Source organism: Podarcis gaigeae (assembly GCF_964106915.1).
Source record: "Podarcis gaigeae genome assembly, chromosome: 15".
Lineage (NCBI taxonomy): Eukaryota > Metazoa > Chordata > Lepidosauria > Squamata > Lacertidae > Podarcis > Podarcis gaigeae.
The window spans coordinates 11,551,776-11,567,972 of NC_139692.1; the positions used below are offsets into that span (position 1 = coordinate 11,551,776).

Sequence of the window (16,197 nt, forward strand, 5' to 3'; positions counted from 1 at the left end):
TCTAATGCTTATTTCCCCTAAACTGATTTTTGAATTTTATTCAAAACAAAAAAAAATTCCTTCCAGTAGCACCTTAAAGACCAACTAAGTTAGTTCTTGGTATGAGCTTTCGTGTACATGCACACTTCTTCAGATACCTGAAGAAGTGTGCATGCACACGAAAGCTCATACCAAGAACTAACTGAAGAAGTGTGCATGCACACGAAAGCTCATACCAAGAACTAACTTAGTTGGTCTTTAAGGTGCTACTGGAAGGAATTTTTTTTGTTTTGACTATGGCAGACCAACACGGCTACCTATCTGTAACTTGAATTTTATTGTTATTCATGTTTTTATACTGTAATTTATGCTGCTTTTATAATTAAGTGTTTTAAATTTGTTGTTAGCCGCCCTGAGCCTGGTTTTTGAACCGGGAAGGGCGGGGCATAAATAAAAACTTATTATTAATATTATTATTATAATAATAAAAATATACAGGCACTGAAAGTGGATTCGCACCATCTTGAGGTGCATTTCTGCTTTCACAGAAGAAAAAAAGGGTCTGGTTTGTAAATTATCTAACATGATGGATACAGGTGAAATACAAAATATATTAATGCAAACAAACAAACAAACAAACAAAGCCCAAGTCTTTTACAGCAGGGATGAGGCAGACCTCACACTTGTGCAATTTACTTTATTCATTTGTTTTACTAGGACCACAAGGTTCACGAATTGGAACCAGGTGCAGAATAGCCTCTCACATTTCAAAAAAGCAGGACAGGCTACTTCTGAGTACCTGCTCAGCTCAGGAAAAAAATCTGACTCTTCTCCCCCCCCCCCACCTCCGCATTCTGTGTTTCTCAGCCCCTTAATTTAAGGTAGGGAGGAAGCCTTTTAGAAGCTACTATTGTTAGAAAGCCCAAAATCAGAAAATCTTGTTGATCTACTGCAAATCACCCAAAGATCTATCAGGAGATCCCAAGCTATCTGCTGTCCACCACTGTTTTACACTGCAGTCCTATGCATGCTTGCTCAGAAGTAAGCCCACAGACTTCAATGAGGCTTTCTCCCAAGTAGGGATGGGTGAATCTGCCACTTTCAGTTTCTTTCCTCAGTCTTAAGTTAAGTTTTCTGCATTTCCACAGCAGCTTCCAATTGTTTTTCTGTTTTTTTAAACAAGTCCTTCATTAGCATTTTAGAGAACATTTCTCCTTAATATACACATTTTTGAATGAAATCTTGCTTAATTTACACGTTTTTGCAATGCAATCCCCCCTAATATAATGCATTTTTGTATGTTACTTTCACTAATATATGTGTTTTTATGCTTACTTTACTCTCGTTGATGCCTTTTTGTACACATTACTTGGCTGGAGAATTGCACTGCAAAATTCAGAGAAGTGTGACTTTTGAAGGATGACTGTGTTTCAGTCCTCACATTGTTTTGAGAAGTGTGAGTTAGGTAGCTTCTCATTAAAGTGCAAATAAAATCAAATTTCTCCCTCCTCCTAGTGTTGTTTATGTGTGTTGCCAGAAATTGATTATTTAAGCCTTGTCAGCCCATCTCAATGCAATTAAGGCCTGATCCTCATGTTTATTTTTGACCTGGAAAAATCCCCATTACAAGGAAGGCTGCCCATCTGGTCATTTTTTTACCACCTACGTGAGATTAAAAAACTTTGGTGCATGTACATATAAACATATCTGGGATCTAGCTTCACTTCTGCAAAGTGACATTTTCTTGTTATTTTGGCCTGGACTTCTTTTCGGAATGTGCCCTCATGTGGCGAGATCTGGAATTTAGCAAACCCTGAAAACCTGCATAAAAGTATAACTCTCTCTCTCCCTCTTACACACAAACACACATGTGTATACGAGTGAAGATAATATACACAAATGCCTTACATTAAAGGACGTGCCTTGCAAAAAGGCATACAATAGGCAGAAATGTGTACCAAAACGTGTGTGTTAGGATAAATGTGCAAGGGTTTTGTGTGTGTGTGTGTTTTAGAAAAGATTTGCAGACTGATGAAGAAATGGGCAAACTGAACTTAAGACTGGAAAACCGAAAAACCGAAATTGGCAGATACTTTTGTCTATGCAGCTTATTTCTAGGCATTTACCGTATTTTTTGCTCTATAAGTTGCACCAGACCACAAGACGCATCTAGTTTTTGGAGGAGGAAAACAAGAAAAAAAAATATTCTGAATCCCAGAAGCCAAAAAAGCAAGAAGGATCACTGTGCAGTGAAAACAGCGATCCCTCTTACTATTCTGGGATAGCTGCACAGCCTGCATTCGCTCCATAAGACCGACACACATTTCCCCATACTTTTTAGGAGGGAAAAAGTGAGTCTTATAGAACAAAAAATACGGTATTTGCTGGAAGAGGGTTCCTCACTGATTCTCTCCTTCAAATGTCCTCCTCCCTCACATAAGCATACTAGTCAAAAGGGGAAAAGAAACATATGTGCTTCGTCACACGTAGTTCTGCCTGAAAGTTTCCCAGGGCCATGTGGGTGAATCTTGACAAAGAATATCTTAACTACAGAAGGACTAGAGGTGACTGTCAAGGCAGGATGGGTGTCTCCCTGCTCAAAAAATGATGGGTAGCCTTGTCCATTTCAGACCCAGGTTTTAATTTTTCTAAAAAACATGAAACCTCCTTCAGCCCAAACTTCCTCTACAGGCCTATAGCCACAGGGGAGGAGGAGGGAGGCAAGGAATAACTGAGGAACTTCCAGAGCCTCTGCACAGGGAACCTAAAGTGTTTATAAACATGTTTAATTGTATTCAATGTTAATAAAATCATCTACAAAAAAATGCAAACACAAACTAGCCTAATACAGTAATGCCTCCGCGAATGTCTGCCTCGTGCAGCGTCCATTCCGGCGAACGTCCGTGGCAAACCCAGAAGTACCGGAACGGGTTATTTCTGGGTTTGCCGCTTGAGCATGCGCAGAAGCGCTAAATCGCTTTTTGTGCATGCGCAGAAGCACAAACTGCTTGGCGCGCGTGCGCAGACGCAGTGCTTTGCCCTGCGTCCTTTTCGGCTAGCGGCCGGGGCTGCAGAACGGATTGCTGTCGCAAAACAAGATACGACTGTACTTAACCATTGTCCCTTTGTATTCATTGCCTGAAACCCTGGGGAAATATCATTTTCTCACAGTAACAATTCTATCTATTGGATAGAATACCGGCTGCATAGTTTTTCATATCTCCCCACAAGTCAAAGGGTTAGAGCAAGGACAGCCAACACAGTGTCCACCAGATATTATTGGACTACATTTCCCATAATCCATTCTCACTAGTCAAGCTGACTGAGGCTGATGGGAGTTCCAGCATCTGGAAGGCGCCATATTGGCTATCTCTGGGCAAGAGGCTTACTTTTTTATATTAAAAAAGGAAAGGAAACTAGAAGCCTGGAATATCCCTGAGAGGCCAGAACTTTCTACAGCTATGGCCCTGCTCTGTTGACCTGCGAACAACAACAACAACAACTTGAGATGAGAGAATAAGACTGTAGGTCAGAGAATGGCATCTTTGGTGAAGAAACCGCCCTTTCTTCTTCAATTTCCAAAGAGGAGGTCGATAATTCACTCACCAGTTGTTGACTTGCAAAAGCGTGAGGTTAGTCTGTGCTGCTATCTGCCTTTTCTCGTCCTCTGTCGGGTAAGGGTGCTGAAAAGGGAGAGAGAGAGAGAGATAACGGTATTGTTGCACCACATGCCACAGCAGGGATTATCCAGAGCTCGTCCTCTCTGAGGAGATCTGAACTGCCGCGGATGTGTGCACTTCTGAAAGCTCAGCTCACATGGCTTGTTTTCCGAATGGGTCTCCCACTCACTGTCCTTGCGGCATTGTTTCAAGCAGAAGCACTCCTTGTCCTGCAACCCGGGATGTTCTGCATGCAAAGCATGAGCTCCACCAGGAAGCCACGGTCCTTCCGCTACCTTAGGGATGAGGAGCACCAGATATTGCTGGACTCAGCTCCCAACTGCCCCATCCAGCATCATCAATGGTCAACAGAAATGGGAGTTGGAAGGGCCACAGATTTCCCATCCTTGTCCTGGGCAAAGTGGCCTGTGTGCCAATATGGGCACCCCAGGAACTGTAGCATTTGGGGAAGCAGGGAGGGATAGCCAGATGCACTCTTCAGTGCCATGGGGCCACTCATAGAGAAGCAGCTCCCATCACTGCACAAATTAGGCCAAGTATGGGGATGCAGGTGATGTTGTGGGTTAAACCACAGAGCCTAGAACTAGCCAATCAGAAGGTCGGCGGTTTGAATCCCCGCGACGGGGTGAGCTCCCGTTGCTCGGTCCCTGCTCCTGCCAACCTCGCAGTTCGAAAGCATGTCAAAGTACAAGTAGATAAATAGGTACCGCTCCGGCGGGAAGGTAAACGGCATTTCCGTGCGCTGCTCTGGTTAGTCATGCTGGCCACATGACCCGGAAGCTGTACGCCGGCTCCCTCAGCCAATAAAGCGAGATGAGCGCCACAACCCCAGAATCGGCCACGACTGGACCTAATGGTCAGGGGTCCCTTTACCTTTTATGGGGACCTGGAGAGATCAAGGTCTGAGGGAAGACCCTTGTTTTCTGCCTTAGTTCATTATGGATTTAATGTATTTCTTGTATTGTTAGTACTGTTTCAACATGAATCTGGCTTTGACTGGCCTTATGTTTTGAAAGATGCTCTGCTGACTGATATTTCATGTTATTTTATGCTTTGCTTTTAGTCACATTGAGTTTCTCTTGGGGAGAAAAAGCAGGAGTTAATCAGTGAAGGAAAAAGAAAGGTTATTTATGTATGCCACTACTGTGGCCCGTGTTTTGATATCCCAAAAATGGAAAACCAGCGAGGTCTCAACTAAAGAAGAATGGCAACTTAAGCTGATGGAATATGTGCAGCTTGCAGACTTAACACATAGAATAAGAGAACAAGAAGAACATACATTTAGAGAAGATTGGAAAACGTTTATTGAATATATGGGGGGAAATTGTGTACACTTGAAAATGTTGGCAGCATTAAGATAAATTCAACAGTGTAAATAAGTTTTGATGGATGCAATAATGGCTTAGTTTTTGTAAAATATGCAGGGATTTATGATATGCAAAATGAACCATGGAAAGAGAAGAGGGGAAGTCATTGATATTTTAAGGATGTTTAAATGAGTATTTTAAATTGTAAAACAGAAAATTTAATAAAAATTACATACAACAACAAAGAAATGAAATGTCCCAGCTTCAAGTCTCATCTCAACCATGGATCCACAGCAGAAGCAGCCACTATGATGCCCCTGAGATGTTGCTGGACTCCAACTCCTATCAGCCTCAGCCAATGGTCAGGGATGATGGGAGCTGTAGTCCAACAACATCTGGAGGATGCCATGTTCCCTATCTCTGTAGCAGCGTTCCTCGGAGCATACATAGATGGCGGAGCTGGACTGGGCCCACTTGTGTCTGCTGGACCCACCCTATCCCCACACTTGCATCTATTTCTGAAATAGCCAGGTGGGGATGCTGTTTCTCAAAGGCTCTGCAATTGTGCCTTTGGAGAAGGACCACAGCTCAAGGCTGGGGCATCTGCCTTGCATGCTGAAGGTCCCATGTTCAATCCCCAGCATCTCCAGGCGGGGATGGGAGAGGCCCTGTCTGAAACTCTGCTGGATGGATGAGCGGTCATAGGATAAGGTTTGTGTGTCCGCAGGCTCTTTCGGACATTACGCTGGAAATTGTTAGAGGGTGGGCGAGCTAGCACACTCTGACTGCTTCTCCACATGCGTTCAGGATAATGTTTGCACAATGCTTATCTCTGAGCTTCAGGCTCTCATCTGCAATATGTGGAATTAGTATTACTATCTTAGAGGGTTGTTTCAAAGGGATTATCAAAAGGATAAGGATTATTCATGGACAATAAGGCTGTCAATGGCAACTGGTCGCAATGGCTATATATTACCTCCCGTATCAAAGGCAGCATGATTCTGAATACTAGTTGCCTGGGGAAACAAGAGAGAGAGAGGCCTATTGCCCTCATGTCCCACTCGGGAGCTTCCCATAGCAGCTCACTATGGGAAAGAGGATGTTGGACTCAATGGGCCCTTGTTCGAATCCAGCTGACAGGCTCTTCTAATGTCCTTAAAGGTAATGGGACCCCTGACCATTAGGTCCAGTCGTGGCCGACTCTGGGGTTGCGGCGTTCATCTCGCTTTATTGGCCAAGGGAGCCGGCGTACAGCTTCCTGGTCATGTGGCCAGCATGACTAAACCACTTCTGGCGAACCAGAGCAGCGCACGGAAACACCGTTTACCTTCCCGCTGGAGTGGTACCTATTTATCTACTTGCACTTTGACATGCTTTCGAACTGCTAGGTTGGCAGGAGCAGGGACCGAGCAACGGGAGCTCACCCCGTCACGGGGATTCGAACTGCTGACCTTCTGATTGGCAAGTCCTAGGCTCTGTGGTTTAACCCACAGTGCCACCTGCGTACCTCTTATGTCCTTACGAGTAAGTATATGAAATACTTTGGACACTCCAGAAATTCTGTGCCTGTAAATGGGGATGGGAAAATCCGAAAATTTTCTGTTTCTCCCCATTTTCCAGTCTTAAACACACCCCTTCACATTTCCACACGATTCTGCAATTTTTTAAAAATCGAAAATCCTCACGAAAATTCACTAGCGTTTTACTGCAAATTTTCTCCTAACATATAACACACACACACACACACACACACACACACACGTATGTATGCAATTTTGCAGGCACATTTCTGCAGATTAATTTCCCCTAACCTAGTGTGTGTTTGTAACTTATTTTCACAAATACATGTATTTTTACACACACTTTACGCCAGTATATTAATCCTGTGCACATTCTGGGGTTGCAAAATTCAGAGAATTTCAAAGGATGGCTGTGTTTCGATTCTTGTATCGTTTTGAAAGCTGCAAATCAGTTAAAAGTGAACTGAATCCAATTTCTCTCCCATCCTTACATATAAATGCCACGTACTTTTTCAGATTTTTCAAATGTTTTTCTTTAAACAGGATTGTTCTACTGTTTGGGCAGCAGAGGGCAGCAGCAATTTAGCTTAGTGATGGTAGATGAACCGTTAATTCCAATTTTGCTTGCTGCATAGCAAGCAGAACCTTGATTTACAGCTTATCACCACAAAAGCTTCTGAATCACAACAGATTTTGGTTTTTGCTGCCATTCATGTTTCTAAGTTTTAAGCGCTATGTGGGTAAAACACACAGTGCTAGTCTAATTGCGTCTCTGTGACCATGTTCAAAAAGTCAAGTTGATGGTACTAGTTGCTGCAAAGTCTAGGTCAGAGGCTAGTTACTCTCCATAACATTGGAGGGTAGGTATAGATGGACCCAATGACTCTCAGGCAGTCCCAGTTCTACATGGGGACGGAACTAATTTCATCCCATCCAGATGCAATGCAGATTTAAAGGGCAAAAGTCTTTTAAAATCTGCACAAAATTGTGAAGTTAAAATAAACGAATATACTTATGAGGAGGTCCAGTGGTTGCAGGGTTGCCTCTGTCCTCTTAACTACATGAAGGTCCCACAATCCAAATGCTCATTATAGAAAATTCACTTATCCAAATGTGAAGAATTAGTAACCAAACCTCACTATTCACACCACAGATTCAGATATACGAAGAGCTGGACCTACGTGTAGTACTGTAAACAAATAAGCAGCCTTAAATAAGCCTTACTTTTTTGTGTTTTGCTGGTCCACACAGCCGTTTCACCAGAAACCATGATACTCAACCAAGGTGAGTAGGAGAAAGGGGGAGAGACTGGACAATTGAGAGCATTTCCCCCTTCTTAGTTTGCCTTTTGCAAGGATTCAGGGGGCTTTCCCAGTTTCTTTTTTGTCAATTCAGGGTCGAGATGCCGTGGTCAGGAACGCATGAGAAATTCCCCCATAGGAATCAATAGAAATCGTTGATTCGTTATGCAAACGCTCGCCGAGCAAACAATTTCCTGAGGGAGCACCGTGTTTGTAGAGCAAGACCTGTGTGCAATGTGCATCTCTCTCTCTCTCTCTCTCTCTCTCCAATTCTTCTTTAAAAGGCCCAGGCCACCACGTGCTTCTTTCACTCTCAGAGGAAATCATATGGAAGAATCATGGTTGGCTCTACGTATAAACAAGGATCAGCTATGATCTTAACCTGCACCCCCCTCTAAGAGGAATGGAACATCATCAAGTCGCAGGGCGACTTGGATTTCAAAGTGCACAAAGATGAGGATCCCTGCGCTGGCTGGATGATGCATATTGGAACTTTTTTTAAGAGAAAAGAAAAAGTTAAAGGGATAGAGGTAACTCTGGTACCCTGGGACCACCTCCGTTGGAATCTGCTGGACTGCAGATGCTCAACATGATCTGATCTGATTTGAGTCTGCTTTTGAATCTGAGTTCTGCGAATACTTCTCCCATCCAAGAGGAGCAGCGGAGGCTGATCCATTAGGGAGAATGGGGCACTGCCTCACCAGCCTCAGTCTGCCACCAGCCAGTTCACAACTGCCCACCTTCTTACAACTGACCCAGAGAGTGGCCCAGACAGTCAGTTCCCTCCTCCTTAGTCTCAGTTTTGCCCTTGCAGAACTTAGCAGGGAGCAGGATGGCGTGAAAAACCAGAATTACTTGGCCCTGCCTGTGTCATTGGCACTGACTCCACCTCCTGTTGCCCTCCCTGCTTTCGACCCCGCCAGTGCCATGGGGCACCAGCTGCTACTGCACAAGATGTAGACATCTGTGTTGGAAATGGGTGCATGGCAGGGTTGGCCAACCCTGTGGCCAAGGAGGACATCTGCAGGGCCACATCTTCACCACCCCTGGTGTAAGGATTCAGGTATGAATAACCTTCAGCAGCAACACCCCACTTTTATTCAAAACTACCTGCCTGGCCTTGGACTTCGCCTTTTTATTTTTTAGCTCAGATGCCATCTTCAGTAAGCGACTCGTACAACACTGGCTTATAAAGAGGCTCGCGTTTAATAAAAGCTGCTCTTGATTTAAAGCCCTCGCGAGGAGCTACAACTTCTAAGCTAAAATCTATAGCAAGTGATATTGGAGCAATTTTGCTTTCCCAAGATGCTTTCCTGAGGGGTTATTTCTATCTAAGCAGAGGGGGAAAGTGCTCATTGGACATTTTAAGGCATTGCAGAGAGTGATTTCGAGCTATTGTCATAGTAAACTAAACTCAAGGACTGGAAGCTGAGAACGGAGGAATTTAAGAAATAGTACAAAATGCCCAATGTAGCTTAACAGGAAAAAGTTTTCCAAGTAAACAATCTGCTGGTAGCTTCTTAATTAGGTTTCACTGCCCAAAGCGGGGTTTTCTTGCAGCTTTGAAATAATTTTTGATTTGCCTTTACTATACATTTTTAACCTTTTATTGTTTTTAAATAAAATGATTTTGGTTTTGGCTTCTTTCGAGTCATGTTATAAGCAGGATATAAATGTGTCAAATGAAACAAAAGAAATTAAAATGTATTTGGTATCAGTGCCTTTAGAAGCTTCACTAACTGTGACCTTTCCTGGGAGAAACAGGTTTGGACTCAGTTACTCGCTAGTTATATCCAGACTGGATGATTGTACTGCTTTCTACATAAGGCTACCCCTGAAGACTGCACAGAACTTCAGCTGGGGCAAAATGCAGCTGCTAAGATCCTAGTAGAACAGCTCACATTATACCAATCTTATACTGGTTACACTATTATTAAGAGTAACACGATATTGATGATGATGATTGCATGTAAAACAACAACTTGCAAAACCTGAAACACCACCTGTCCTATAGACCTGGAAGTTAACTTAGATCATCTGAAGAAATTCTGCTTGTGGTTCCACTCTCTATAGAATGTTTAATTGATTTTATGTTGCATTTTTGTTTTAACGATATTGTTTGTTTTTATGCTATAAGACTCTTAAGATATATATAATATTTAAATTAAGAAGTTTATTAGTGTTTTAAAATAAATAATAAATAACTTGCGCGCGCACACACACACACACACACACACACACACAGCTACACTCAGCTTTCCCTTGCCTCTGTATCATGAAACATGATCATTCCCTCCCAAGTTTCTGAGTACTTCCACTTTGTCAATCTGTTCCTCCTTGTTGATGAGGACCAGGTCCAATATAGATGATCCCCTTGTTCCTTCTCTTCTGGGAAATGAAATTGTCAACGAGGCCATGGAGGAATTTCTTGGACCTTATATTCTTTGCAGAGTTGTAAAAAATTATAAAAAATTATAAAGGCCTTGTGAGGCCTTGCTGGAAAAGGCAGAACAGAAATACATTGCAATAAATGTTGGGGAGGAGTGCCATTGCTGTCAAATGATCTCATTTCTTTTACTTAAAGGTAAGGGATGTGGGTGGCACTGGGTTAAACCACTGAGCCTAGGGCTTGCCGATCAGAAGGTCGTGGTTTGACCCGGAAGCTGTATGCCGGGTCCCTCAGCCTGGCTGTATGCCAGGCTGTATGCTGGCTCCCTCAGCCTGTAAAGCGAGATGAGCGCCGCAACCCCAGAGTTGGCCACGATGGGACCTAATGGTCAGGGGTCCCTTTACCTTTTTTTAAAGGTAAAGGGATCCCTGGCAGTTAAGTCCAGTCGCAGATGACTCTGGGGTTGCGGTGCTCATCTCACTTTACAGGCTGAGGGAGCCGGCGTTTGTCCGCAGACAGTTTTTCTGGGTCATGTGGCCAGCATGACTAAACTGCCTCTGGAAACCAGAGCAGCGAACAGAAATGCTGTTTACCTTCCCGCCAGAGCGATACCTATTTATCTACTTGCACTTTTTTGGTGTGCTTTTGAACTGCTAGGTTGGCAGGAGCTGGGACCGAGCAACAGGAGCTCACCCCATCATGGGGATTCAAACCACTGACCTTCTGATTGGCAGGCCCAAGAGGCTCCTTGGTTTAGACCACAGAGCCACCCACGTCCCTTTCTTTTATTTACTTTGAGCTAAAATACCTATAGCTCATCCACCTCCCCACCTCAAAGGGAGAAGGTCTGTGAGAGGTTCTCTATTTGGGATCTCTCCATGATTCAGAGTTTGACCTTGGGCAACTCAGAACCGATTCCGCCTGCCAAATCAATGGAAACTGATTGACAGCCCTGATTTGCCGGCTGTGCAATTTAATTAATTAATGGGAAAGGTGCTTTGAAAACAGAAGGATTTATTGCAAGTGTCCTCCCTGCAGCCTGAAGGAACAAAATGCAGCACCATCGAGGGGAGAAGAGGAAACCTCTTCCTAGGCAGGACAGCTCTGCTTGCTTTTGTAGAGGCTGTGCATGTGCGTGTGGGAATCTAAGAATGCACCCAAGCTCAGAGATATTGCTTAAGTGCCACTGATGTGTCGGGCAACTTCCCTCTCATTCGGCAGCAGCAGCCTAATGCCAGGCAGAGCTAACTAAGTCTAGTTTGTCCCTACCCTCCTCCCTTCTGAGTTTGACAAGAGCAACACTCAGGACCCACCTGCACTATATATTTAAAGCAGTACCATACTGCAGCCATTGATTCCCCAGAGAATCCTGGGAACTGTAGTTTATTAAGCATGCAGACCCACAACTCCCAAAGTGGTTCAATAACCAAGCCTTCTGGCCAGGGAACTTTGGGGTTCTGAAAGACCTACACTGGCTCCCAGTACGTTTCCGAGCACAATTCAAAGTGTTGGCGCTGATCTTTAAAGCTCTAAACAGCCTCGGCCCTGTATACCTGAAGGAGCATCTCCACCCCCATCGTCCAGCCCAAATACTGAGGTCCAGCTCCGAGGGCCTTCTGGCAGTTCCCTCACTGCAAGAAGTGAGGTTACGGGGAAACAGGCAGAGGGTCTTCTCGGTAGTGGCACCCGCCCTGTGGAATGCCCTCCCATCAGATGCCAAGGAAATAAACAACTATCTGACTTTTAGAAGACATCTGAAGGCAGCCCTGTTTAGGGAAGTTTTAAATGTTTAATGTATTTTTAATCTTTTGTGGGAAGCTGCCCAGAGTGGATAGGGAAACCCAGCCAGATGGGCGGGGTATAAGTAATAAATTGTTGTTGTTGTTGTTTTTATTTGGGGATTGCAGCTCTCTGAGGTGAATAGGGGTCTCTTTACAACTCTCAGCACCCTTAACAAACTACACTTCCCAGGTGAGGATCATACCTACTGGCAGGGCTGGCGTTTCTTCTTTCGCTGCTTGAGGCAAAACGGGAAGTGCTGCCCTGCCTCTGCTGCTGCTTCTGCCACCACGATACCTGCCTCCGCCACCTGCTCTGCTGCCACTGCATGGACTGGCAGGTGGCACCAAATTCTAACCAGATCACACCCCAAATGGACACAATCTTGCAAGAAATTGGGGCTACTAGGGCACTGGGCCATTTCCCTATTTAGTATTGGCTACACTGTATTAGTAGGGACGCGGGTGGTGCTGTGGGTTAAACCACAGAGCCTAGGACTTGCCGATCAGAAGGTCGGCAGTTCGGATCCCCGCGATGGGGTGAGCTCCCGTCGCTCGGTCCCTGCTCCTGTCAAACCTAGCAGTTCGAAAGCACCTCAAAGTGCAAGCAGATAAATAGGTACCGCTCCGGCGGGAAGGTAAATGGCATTTCCGTGCGCTGCTCTGGTTCACCAGAAGCGGCTTAGTCATGCTGGCCCCATGACCCGGAAGCTGTACGCCGGCTCCCTTGGCCAATAAAGCGAGATGAGCGCCACAACCCCAGAGTCGGCCACGACTGGACCTAATGGTCAGGGGTCCCTTTACCTTTACCTTTACACTGTATTAGTAGTATTGGCTACACTGACTGGCAGTGTTTCTCTAGGGCTCCAGGCAGGAATCTTTTCACAGCTTTGCCTGGAGATGCCGGAATTGAACATGGGAACTTCTGCAGCTGCAGCCCCTCCACATTTGGTAACATGGTGAGACTGCCAGCGGTGGAGGAAGCCTCTTGGCCACCTGGAGCGGCGTGCCAAGGGGCAGGGCAAACCACCTATAGGGGCAGCATGGCCCATGCCTTCTCTATGGGTGCCACACTCCCCGTCTCTATGGGCGCTGAATGCCCCATCCCGTCCCTATGGGTGCTGTGTGGCGCCCTTAAGGAGGCAGCTGGTGGGGTGGACAGCACACGAGCCTGCGGGAGCCGAGACGCGTGGCTCGTGCGAGCTGCTGGCCCCATGGTGAGTGCCGCTGGCCGATCTGTCACTCCCCACAAGGGTGGCACCCGGGGTGGGATAAACCCCCCCTCCCACGCCCCTGGAGACTGCTACCAGTTAGGCCTGAAAACAATCCTGTATGGCTTTCATGGAATGTTGCATTTGTGAGCTTTTTGACAGTCACACATTACCATGCAAAGTGTTTTCTTTAAATGTCCCTTTGGGCCACCTGTCTAGCAAAACAGGAAGATGAGAGCAAAGGAGGGCAGACTCCAGGCTTGCTGCATCCACTCGCTGTTGTTTTTTTAACTAGAACCTTGAGATCCCTAAGCGGAGCCGGGTGCAAAAGGCCCACTCTGGGAATGAAAGACCAGGTTGCCTCTGAACAGCTGCTGAATATGGTTGAGAGGCACCTTGTTCTTCAATCTCTTGTAAGGACCAGAACTGGACTGAGGGAGGCTGAAGGGACATTGCTGCTGCCAAGAGTGCTGGAATGATGATGATGATGATGATGATGATGATGATAATAATAATAATAATAAAAAATAAATTATTGTTATTATTATCATCATCATTATTAAAGTGGTACCTCGGGTTAAGTACTTAATTCGTTCCGGAGGTCCATTCTTAACCTGAAACTGTTCTTAACCTGAAGCACCACTTTAGCTAATTGGGCCTCCTGCTGCTGCCACGCCGTCGGAACACGATTTCTGTTCTCATCCTGAAGCAAAGTTCTTAACCTGAGGTAATATTTCTGGCTTAGTGAAGTCTGTAACCTGAAGCGTCTGTAACCCGAGGTACCACTGTATTATTATTATTATTATTTATACCCTGCCCATCTGGCTGGGTTTCCCCAGCCACTCTGGGCAGCTCCCAGCAGAATATTATTATTAATAATAATAAAGTGATAAAACATCAAACATTAAAAACTTCCCTGAGAAGATTGCTTCCTGCTCCCTGGCCCATTTCCACCTGGCCTAGGGGGCAAGGCCAGACTCACCTTGAACAGCTGGAAGAGGCTCTGGGAGGCCAGAGGGACATTGCTGGAACAACTCTTGGGTTGGGGCAGCTGGCTAAAATGTTTAAAAATGTTTAAAACGGTTTTAATTTTGGTTCCTCTGTTTTGTTTTTGTTGGGTTGGGGTTGATTAAATGTTTAGTTGGGGTTGGGTTCGCTTCAGCAGCACAAATACTAAAATTGTAACAATACAGAGAAGATTAGCATGGCCCCTGCGCAAGATAAGAACATTGGTAGGATTACTGTAATAACCGGCAGTTTTATAAGACTATATATTTAAAGCAGATGAATAAATGAGTAAATTAAGTTAATTTGGAACCTGCAGAAAATATAAAAAATATTTTAAGGAACTGCAGAAAGAAGGGGAAGGAAGTTGAGTTTTGAAATGTTAAAATGATTGTAAAATTATGGAAATGTATAAAACTGAAAATAATAATAATAATAATAATAATAATAATAATAATAATAATAATGTTGGGGTTGGTGGTTATTTTAATTTGGGTACAACTGTAAACTGATTATTATGGTTATGATTATGATCTTCTGTTGATTTATTGGTTTATTTATAGTCTGCATAAGATATTCGGGGTTTTTTAAAAAAAGTTTGATGTTTTATTATGTTTTTATATATGCTGTAAGCCGCCCAGAGTGGCTTTTCTGTTTGCCTCTCCCCTCCCCATTTCAGTGGTGGGGAGTCATTTTGTTGTTGCAGTTGTTAAACAATAAGGGGTTGGACACTGTTGTGGATCTACTGTTGTGGATCACCCAGGGGATCTGCCAGTAGATCTATCTTCTGCCCTCCCTTGGGCTATGAGAAATGGTTGCCGCGTGCCGTGAAACGCAACCCATTGAACTGATCGCTAAATGAACACCCCCACACGCCCACACCCCCAAACTGAATGTGAAAAACATTTAGATTAAAAACTGCATCCTAGCGACCCCCCTCTCCCCCAAAGCTTCAGGGATAATTGGGACAAGAAGCCTGGAATGCCCCAGAGTCTCTTTCTAACAGTGCTAATTGCATAAATCTGTATTAATTGCTGTGTAAAATAGTGCTCTGGAAAATCTGCCAAATGCCTTTTAATTCTTTTGCAGTTGGAGCCAACTGTTGTGAACGGATGATGGAAAAAAAACAAAAAACATGCTCCTCAAGGCAGCATCCTATAGGCTATGGCACATTGACAACAACGACTGAAAAAAAATGAGTCACAGAAAGGGTGATAAGATACACATTCAGCCCACCTCCTGTATTTCATGCAATATTGCTTGCCATGTTGTATTTCCCTGCCTTGTATCATTTTACAGGCTCCCAAGATCCAAGCAAAGGCTTTCTTGGCTTCTCCTAGAACTCGTCTCAAAACATATATAAAAAAGGATTTGCCCTGCTGTGTAAGATCAGATGTAAGATCACACTCCAGTGATCTGTTTCCAGCGGTTGCCAGACAGATGCCTTTGGGAAGCTCATGGGCGGGATAAGGGCCCCCCTTGTCCAATGTCCCCTACCATCTAAAGCAGGAGTGAGGAACCTGGACCTCACCAGAAGTTGTTGGGCTCCAAGTCCCACCAGTCTTGGTCACATTGCCAATGACTAGGGACAATGGGTTCAGCAACATGAATGACTAGGGACAATGACAAAAAAAATTCCTTCCGGTAGCACCTTAAAGACCAACTAAGTTAGTTCTTGGTATGAGCTTTCGTGTGCATGCACACTTCTTCAGATACACTGAAACAGAAGTCACCAGACCCTTCTATATAGTGAGAGGATGGGGAGGGGTATTACTCAGAAGGGTGGTGGGAATGGGTGGTTGGCAGATAGCTGTGATGAGCCTCTTGACGACTCTTAACGACTGCAATAGGTCTTACAGGAAAAAGCAAGGGGTGAGAAGGTGAAAAATGGCTTTGTCATGTATAATGAGATAAGAATCCAATGTCTTTGTTCAGACCAGGTCTCTCCATGGTTTTAAGTTTGGTGATAAGTTGCAATTCAGCAGCTTCTCTTTCCAGTCTATTCCTGAAATTCCTTTGTAGTAAAA

At 44.6% G+C, this 16,197-nt stretch overlaps 1 protein-coding gene across 6 annotated transcripts in view; it reads right to left on the reverse strand.

Moving 5' to 3' along the window:
* PKNOX2 (PBX/knotted 1 homeobox 2) overlaps positions 1 to 16,197 on the reverse strand; it is a 438,447-nt gene that overhangs the window by 6,614 nt on the left and 415,636 nt on the right. For all 6 annotated transcript variants that reach the window (XM_083713657.1, XM_083713654.1, XM_083713659.1 and 3 more), the window contains one exon: positions 3,586 to 3,662. In XM_083713657.1, the coding sequence (XP_083569783.1) occupies positions 3,586 to 3,662 (77 nt within the window). The remainder of the gene's footprint in view (positions 1 to 3,585; positions 3,663 to 16,197) is intronic.